Genomic DNA, 8,967 nt, shown 5'->3' with positions numbered 1-8,967 from the left:
CCAGAATTTTGATTATCTGATGTGAACAGCCAACTCATTGGAAAAACCCCTGATACTAGGACAGACTGAGGGCAGAAAGAGAAGAGAGTGTCAGAGGATGAGATGGCTGGATGGCAAAACTGATGCAATTGACGTGAACTTGGGCAAACTTTGGGAGAGGGACAGGGAGGCCTGGCGTGCTGCAGTCCATGGGGTCGCAAAGAGTGGGACACACCTGGTGACTGAACAATAACAGCAACAGCATAGGACTACTATCACTATTATCGTGTCTGACATTCATCGGATGGTTACTCTGCTAACACTTGAACAAAGCATTTAACAAATACATCTCTTTCACTCTTGTCACAACCGTTTGAGATTGATAGAGAAAGAGAAAAGCAACCTCTGAGTTCCAAGACCTGAGCTGGTACCACAATGGCCCTTCTGTTCTCCTGCTCAGCATAAACATTTTACAATGCTTCCACGTCAATGAGACCATTCTGGGTTAGTGAAAGATCTACACAAAAATAGGACATTGGATAATCATGTTTGAGCACTGAGCAAAGGAAACATTATGCAAACCATCGATATGACCAAACACCTTCCTGTCTTGAGTGACTGTTAGTTTTTGGCCAAGTACAACTCTAACCCCTATCTAGTCTTTGCCTCTTAGAGTTAAGATTAAGATACTCAGAGAACTATCACACTTCCTAAATATCATCCATCCAGACAAAGCCAGCTATCTGAAATCTTCCCCAAATTCAACTCAGAAGCCCACATCTTATAAGTTCTTTTTAAAATTGTCTGAAGAGGACTGACTATTGTTTTCCAAGATAATACCACTTCCTTGGTGCAGTGAGTAATAAACCCAACAAGTTCAACTAGAAATGGGAGTATTTTCGTGTTCTCTGGTTAGAAACATTGACAAGTACAAGCCTTCTCCTTATTTTTATAAAGAAAGCAAAGCTCAGAGATGTTGACAATTTTCCCAGGACTGGAAAGATATGAAAAAGACCACCAACACCCTGTGTGTTCTCCTTTATTCAAAAACTAATACTAATACTTGCTCTGTCCTCTGTGACATAGTGAAACAGATATTGTCTGTTTCCAAAGTTGCCTCCATTCTAAATCTCCCAAGATGCTGAGAAAGAAAGCATCATCAAAGACCCTCTGCTTGGGAGAGTGGGATTCCCTGCCATGTTAGGAAATGAATACAGCAGCTAAGTGCCATCACTATGTCTCCATCTCCTGCCTTGAAGGATTCTTAGCATGATGAATAGAAAAATGCAGGCAAAATGCTAACACAGAGCCAGGGATACTAAACAGTAGTTGCCCCTTCTTTACCTGAAGTTAGAAGCCCCCTCCCCACACGTGACCTCAAGGAATCGGATTCCTTAGAAAAGTGGACAACTGAACCTCATGCCCATTCTCTTCTGAAAGTCAGAAGGACAACCTGCCCCCCAGTTTGACTGAACTTAGAAGTAAGGAAGAAAAGCTGTCATGTTGACGTGTGTATCTCCCAGGATTCTGTGTAACTTGTGCAGCTATTAAGAAGTTGTTTAATGAGTTTGCTTCCTATGCCCAGTAGGGCACAGTCTGTGGAAAGGGAAAGAGGAGGTGCTCGCTGTCTGCAGAACAGTGAAAAGGACCACCATTTCCATGGACCCTATTGGGTGAGGTTTGTAGTTACAAACAACAGACTCCACTCCAGTCAGTTTAATTTTGAATGTGCATTTATTAAAACATAACCCATAGTGCTTGAGGCTACAGAAATGAAAATTGCAAATCATTGTACAATCAAGAAACATTTTTAAATGAAACTCTTCTCTCATGACTGATGCTCAGGACTGGATGCTGGAAATACCATCTTGGACACCCACAAGGAGAGCAGTGATGGTGGGGACAGGGATGTAGGTGAGGATGCCATGAGGATGGGGGTGAAAACAAAAATCCTGTGTTACACTGCAGGCTCTGAATTAATGTCATGAGGAATGTGTTCCTACCTTACTCCTTCCTTACTCAAATAATTATAAACAGCCTCTTTGGTGTCAGGAACTGTGTGAAGTGCTAGGGGTAAAAGGAAGACACGCTCTCACCGTGATGAGAGTCACCTGGATAGAACAGAATTAGACATGTTGACCAATAGAGGAAAGGAAATAGACACGCTCTGCTGAGGAGGGTAGGGAGAGAAGGACGGTGAGGAGACTGAAGAGGTTCAGATGTAGACACAGCCCACCCTGCAGGAGTCCTCCTTGGACATCAGAGTTTCAGGGACTACTCTTCACATGTCATCTGCAGAAAGAAAGGAACTTGTTGAGCCATCAGTGTAGCCCCAGACCTAGACAATGGTCAACTTAATAGATCCCATATTTTCAAAACAATATGGAACCACATTCCCGAATCACGAACAAAAAGGAAGTGAATTTTCCAAGCCTAGGTGGGGCACTCAGGAGCACTGCAGACCTGCCCCTGGAGGGTGGCTGAGTCAGTGTTCCCAAATGAGAAAGAGGAGCATGTGATCAGGCTCAGATGATCACAAAGAGATATCTGGGGTTGACCTTCTGCCATCCTCTCCCTGGAGAACTCGCTCAGTGTGGGTTTCACAGGACACTGCAGCCTCTTCTCCTGGCAGCAGCGAGGAGGAAGACACTGTTCAGGGGGAATGGTGTGTGGCCCCCTGAGCTCCACCCATTTCCCCAGCCCTTCCCTCCTCCTGTGCCCTGGCCCCTGTCTTACCACAGGGACTGTGCCTTTGGATAGCAGGTCTTCATGCAGTCCTCCAATGTTGGGAAGTTGTTTTCGTTTCCTCCGCAACCGCTATATACAAACAGCTCACAGTGCCCAGTCTGGGCATTGTAGAAGTACCTGGTCATCGAGGCGTTGCAGACACCAACAAATTTAGGCTCCACGCAGAAAGCAGGCATAAAAGCTGGGGAAACTAGAGGGGCAATGGCTCAGTTACGAGGATGGTCATCACTGCTCCGTACAAGGACAACAACTAGAACCACCGGTTTGTTTGCAAGAGAGAATGTTAAGGTTGTGGAGTGTGGTCAAATTGAAATGCCCATTTGAAAACACCCCTTCTGGGACAGAATATGAATGTTGCTAGGGATGACATGATATAGTAATCACATACAAATGTATATCTCCTCATGAAGTCTTCTAAGAAAGATAGGTATAATGCCTTTGATAAGCTTAAGAACATCTATAAGACTTCCGAGGTGGTCCAGTGGTTAAGAGTCTGTATTCCAATTAAGTAGTCCTAGGTTCAGTTCCTTGTCAGGAAACTAAACTTTCAAACGCTGTAGACACTAAGGAGGCAGGGCATAAATTCTTTATATTCATGACTGGAACTCTGTTCAAAGGATGTATGTAATATATTTCCCCTCTTCAGATGAGGAAATTGAAGATAACTTTTCCCATGAAACAGAGCATGTGGATGGTAGAGTCAGGACAAGTTACTATGGTGTCACAATGCATCTGATATAATATATGATTCTACCAGGAATTCGGGAAACACAGTTTACTTGTAAGAGTTTCTGGAGCTGGCGACCTACTCTCATTACTTCCTTGTAAGTAAGGTAACCTAAGCCCCCAAATCAAAGGGCAGACTGAGCCTGGATTTATCCTATCACAAATATGTGGTGTCTCTACCAACACTAAGCAATTCTCCAGACACCCACTGGGTGTCCCCCAGTCAATTGATGTCTGGTATGAAATCTATACAGTTACCCCCACAGGTTAAGCACCCAAGATTGTCCTCACTTTAGTGCAAGCAACGTGGCCCCCACTTAGTTTTGCTTATGACCAAATGGTTAAAATGGAGAGGTCCATGATCCCAACTCCATGTTCAATAACTGAGTGTTAATGATGACTGAACTTTGGACAACACTTACCTACTGTTCCCAGATGAATATACATGAAACATCACAGTGAAATGGAGGAGAGGAGTAGGGCCAAGGAACAGTGGAGGTGTGTGGAGCCTCCATTCCCCAATTAGTACAGCACCTTGCAATGGTATTGACCACCCAGAAAACTCTCTGAACCCAAATACTTATGCACTGTTCAGGTTTCAATAGAAAGGCTTATGGAAGGAATCATTGGTCATTGATCTGAATCTCAGTGCCCTTCCCTCTTCCCCAAGGTGCAGACACTGCTGCTGCTGCTAAATCGCTTCAGTCATGTCCGACTCTGTGCAACCCCATAGACGGCAGCTCATCAGACTCCCCTGTCCCTGGGATTCTCCAGGCAAGAACACTGGAGTGGGTGGTGCAGACACTACAAACCTTTATTCTCCTCATTGAGTGTTGAGTATTCCATATTGAGTGTTGGCAATTCCTCTTGCGTATGGTTATCGAACTGTATTCTGGAAATCATCACCTGACCTATGAAGGAGAGTAAATTTCAAGAATTTCAGGAGGCCTGGTCCGTGAAACAGGAAAAGGATCAAACATGGATAAGATAATACCAGTCAAAAGACAACAAGGGAAGGGGCCTGGAGACTTTCGTTATATTTTATCAGCCTTGCTCCCACAGGCTACCCCACAAGGGCTGTTTCTTGCTTTCCCTGCAGTTGCCCTCCTCCGTGGTTCGACATCTTTTGATTACTCTTAACACAGGAATAAACATTATTTGATAGAGAAATACTTTTACTTGGCCAAACTATGTAGGTAGACATCTTTTTTCAGATTAAAACATTCTGATGGAAAATGGACAAATCTGTTCATGACAAGTGAATAAAGTCTTTCTATTCATAACTCATCATCCCTTCTAAGAACTAATGTAACATGTTTCCTCATGTTGATGATTTGCCTCAGGAAACAAGCATGTGGCTAGCCTGGTCAGGACAAGATACTGTCATGTCACGTCACATTTGATACACTATTGATTGGCTAGGAACTCAACAATACAAATGACCAGTGAGCGTTTCCAGGTCCAGGGTCTTACTTTCACTACTCACCTTTCCCCAAGCCTCACCTGAGCCCTCACATCACAGGGGAGGGTGAGCCTGGCTGAGTCTATTTTTCTGACACCAAATACATGGTTTTTCCACCAACCATCCAATTCCCAGCACCCAACAGGCCTCCCATTGTCCATTGACTTCTGATATCATATCTGTGGAGTCAGGGCCGATGCCACAGGTTGAGGTATCAGGAATGCCCTGACCTCAGATGCCAGCCATCTGAGGTCAGGGCATTGAGTGTTCTCGAGTTATCATGCTTCTGACCAAGTGACTGAAACTCGAAATTTCCATGACTCCACCTCCATGCTCAAAAAGTCAATAGAACCAGCGACCAAACTCAGGAAAACTCAATCACTGTTCTCGGACTAACATACAGGAAATAACTCAGAAACCATGAAATGGAGGAGATCCTTCGGACATGGGAGGAGTGGAGGTGGACGGAGCCTCCATGCCTTCCTGAGCAGAGCACCCTCACCTCATGACCATTTCTTCCCACGTCATAAGCTCTCTGAGCCAATATTTATGGATTTTTATTGAGGTTTCACTCAATAGGCATATGTGTTGAATCATCAGCCAGTGGTGACTGACCTCAGGCTCAGTGCCCTCCTCTCTCCCCAGAGGTGCAGAAAGTTCTAACCTTTAAGTGCTTTCTTGACTATCTCAGCCAATCCTGTTAGTATACTGGCTCCCTTTCCGAAAATCTTGGTACCTAAGAAAGACAAACATTTCAAAATTTTCACAACTATTGGACCATGAACAGGACAACATTCAAATATGAAAAATAAAATCATAGGAAAAAGTGGAGAAAGGAAAAGGCCTGGACAATTTGCTAATATTGTTCAAGCCTTGGTCCCATGAGCCAAGGGCTGGTTTTCATCCTTTCCCAGCAGTTCCATTTCTGAGTGGTCAGGGTCCGTGTGATTAATTTTTAAATAGAAGGATGATCATTATTTGACCCATAAACATTCTTTCTTTTGGCCCCAAGTAAGTAGGTAGAGAAATATTTCATGAACATATCCTTGTGGAAAATGACCAAACATGGCCATGAAATGTGAATAAACTGCTTATATTTATGACTGATAATACGTTCAGTGGAGAAGGAAATGGCAATCCACTCCAGGATTCTTGCCTTGAAAATCCCATGGACAGAGGAATCTAGCAGGCTATAGTCCATGGGTCGCAAAGAGTCAGACACGACTGAAGAAACTTTGCTCCATGTTCAAAGAACTCATGCAGCACTTATCTGCTGATCACATGAGAACTATAGATGACTTGCCAGAGGACACATGGCATGAGGGTGACAGGGTCCAAACAAGATACACCTTGTCACAACCCACTTGATACACTATCCTATTCTGCCCTGAACTCTGAAAATACCAACACCTGGTAACAGCTTCTGGGTGCAGTGTCCCACTTTCATTACTCCCCTGGCCCAGCACTCACCTGAGCTCCCAAAGCACAAGGGAGAGTGAGTTGGGTTTCCTTGACACCAAATATGTGGTGTCTCTAGAAACAACATCCAATTCCCCAAACACCCACTGGGTGTGCAACAACGCAATTTAATTCGGATAGGAAATTGGGGGAGTTAATATACATTCTTCATGCTGAGGTCTCAGAACTGTCCTCGTTTCAGATACCAACCATGTGGGCATATCCCTCATGATTTGACAAAGTGTCTAAAACTGGAAAGTTCCATTACTTCACATCCATGTTCAGTAATTCAGTTAATCTGATGACCAACCTCAGGAAGACAACTCACATGCGGATCTCACAGTAATATTAAGGATAAATCTAGACACACCAAAATGAGTGAGATGTGCAAGGCAAAGTGGAAGTGAAGTTGTGGGGAGACTCAATTTCCTAGAGAACACAGGACCCTCATATCACCAACCTCCCTAATTTAACAGCTCAAAAGCTTTCTGAATGCCAACTTTTATGGATTCTTCTTCAGGTTTCATTCAACAGGTATTTTGATTGAATCATTAGCCAGTGGTTACTGTTCCCAAAATCAGGGCCCTCTCCTCTCCCCAGAAATACAAGAAGATCAAACCTTTAATCACACCACCTAGGATACTTTTGACCACATGTACTACTGAACGCTTCTCAAGTACCCGCTTCTGGCTTGTCTCCACACCTATGAAAGACAGAAAATTCCAGATTTCAGGAGGCCTGGTCCATGAACTAAAACAAGGATCAAATATGCATAATAAAATGGTAGTGAAGAGTGGACGAAGGAGGGAACAAATATGGATAATAAAAAGCTGTCAAAACAGGACATGGGAAAGGGACTGGAGACTTTCCTAATAATGTCTCAGCTTTGATATCAAGAGTCAACCTACAGAGGACTGTTTCACACATTCCCTGCAGAACACTCATACCAGGTTTTTCTAATTTCTTTTCATGATAGCAGAATACTCATTATTTGACACCTAAATATTTTTCCTTGCCCAAACTAAGAAGGTAAAGAAATTTTCTGAGAATTATACATCTTGGTGGAACATGCACAAAACTCACCATGAAACATTTATGCAATGTTGAGGTCTCAAGATATAGGTTTATTGATTGAATCATTGGTAATTGGTCATTGATCTGAATCTCAGTACCCTTCCCTCTTCTGCAAGGTCCAGAAAATACAAACCTTTATTCTCCTCACTGAGTGTTGAGTATTCAATCTTGAGTGTTGGCAATTCCTCTTGTGTATGGTTGTCGAATTGTATTCCAGAAATCATCACCTGACCTATGAAAGAGAGTAAATTTCAAGAGTTTCAGGAGGCCTTGGAATGGAAATAGGAAAAGGATCAAGCATGAATGAGATAATAACAATCAAAAGACAACAAGGGTAAGGGCCTGGTCACTTTCATTATACTGCATCAGCCTTGCTCCCACAGGCTACCTTACAAGGGCTGAGCTTCTTTCTTTCCCTGCAGTTGCCCTCCTACATGGCTCAACATCTTTTGATTACTCTTAATACAGGAATGAACATTATTTGATAAAGAAATATTTTACCTGGCCAAGGCATGCAGGTAGAGAATCTTTTTTCACAATAACACATCATGTTGGAAAATGGACAAATCTGTTCTTGACATGTGAATAAAGTCTTTCTATTCGTAACTTGTCATCTGTTCTAAGAACTAGTGTAGCCCTGTTCCATTCTTTTGGAATCCTGTTCCAAAACTAATGTTTCCCTTGTTCAGATGAGGAAACAGCAGATGACTTGGTCAGGACAAAAGCATGTGGGTGGCCTGGTCAGGACAATATACTATCACATCGCAACTAATTTGATACGCTATATATTGGCTAGGAACTCGACAATACAGAGAACTGGTGAGAGTTTCCAGGTCCAGGGTCTTACTATCACTACACACCTCTCCCAAGACTCACCTGAACCCTCACATCACAGGGGAGGCTGAGTCTGGGTGAGTCTATTTCTCCTGACACCAAATGCGTGGTCTTTCCACCAACCATCCAATTCCCAACACCCAACGGGCCACCCACTGTCCTTTGATTTCTGATACCGTGTCTGTGGAGTCAGGGCCGATGCCGCAGGTTGAGGTATCAAGACTGCCCTGACTATAGATGCCAGCCATGTGTTCTCGAGTTATCATGTTTCTGAACAAGTGACTGAAAATGGAACTTTCCACCCTACCTCCATTCTCAAAAACTCAATCAAACCAGTAAACAAACTCAGGAAAACTCTGAATCCCTGTTCTGAGAGTAACGTACAGGAAAAAAACTCAGAAACTGTGAAATGGAGGAGATCTTTAGGACATGAGTGTAGTAGAGTTGGATGGAGCCTCCATGCCTTCCTGAGCAGAGCACCCTCACCTCATGACCGTTTAGCCCCACCTGATAAGCTCTCTGAGCCAATATTTATGGATTTTATTGAGGTTTCACTCAAGACTCATATGTATTGAATCGTCAGCCAGTGGTGACTGACCGCAGGCTCAGTGCCCTCCTCTCTCCCCAGAGGAGCAGAAAGTCCTAACCTTTAAGTGCTTTCTTGATGATTTCAGCCAATCCTGTTA

At 43.5% G+C, this 8,967-nt stretch overlaps 1 protein-coding gene across 1 annotated transcript in view; it reads right to left on the bottom strand.

The window, feature by feature from the left end:
* Positions 1 to 1,697: 1,697 nt before the first annotated feature.
* LOC104998574 (trophoblast Kunitz domain protein 1-like) overlaps positions 1,698 to 8,967 on the bottom strand; it is a 28,548-nt gene continuing 21,278 nt past the window's right edge. The window contains 6 exon segments of the mRNA XM_010853833.1: positions 1,698 to 2,271; positions 2,716 to 2,917; positions 4,266 to 4,364; positions 5,580 to 5,651; positions 6,993 to 7,076; positions 7,581 to 7,679. Of these exon segments, the coding sequence (XP_010852135.1) occupies position 2,271; positions 2,716 to 2,917; positions 4,266 to 4,364; positions 5,580 to 5,651; positions 6,993 to 7,076; positions 7,581 to 7,679 (557 nt within the window). The 3' untranslated portion in view covers positions 1,698 to 2,270.

This window comes from Bison bison, unplaced genomic scaffold, assembly GCF_000754665.1.
Source record: "Bison bison bison isolate TAMUID 2011002044 unplaced genomic scaffold, Bison_UMD1.0 scf7180017853184, whole genome shotgun sequence".
Lineage (NCBI taxonomy): Eukaryota > Metazoa > Chordata > Mammalia > Artiodactyla > Bovidae > Bison > Bison bison.
Note: the sequence above shows the minus strand (reverse complement) of the source record. Positions and strands in the feature narration are given on the sequence as shown.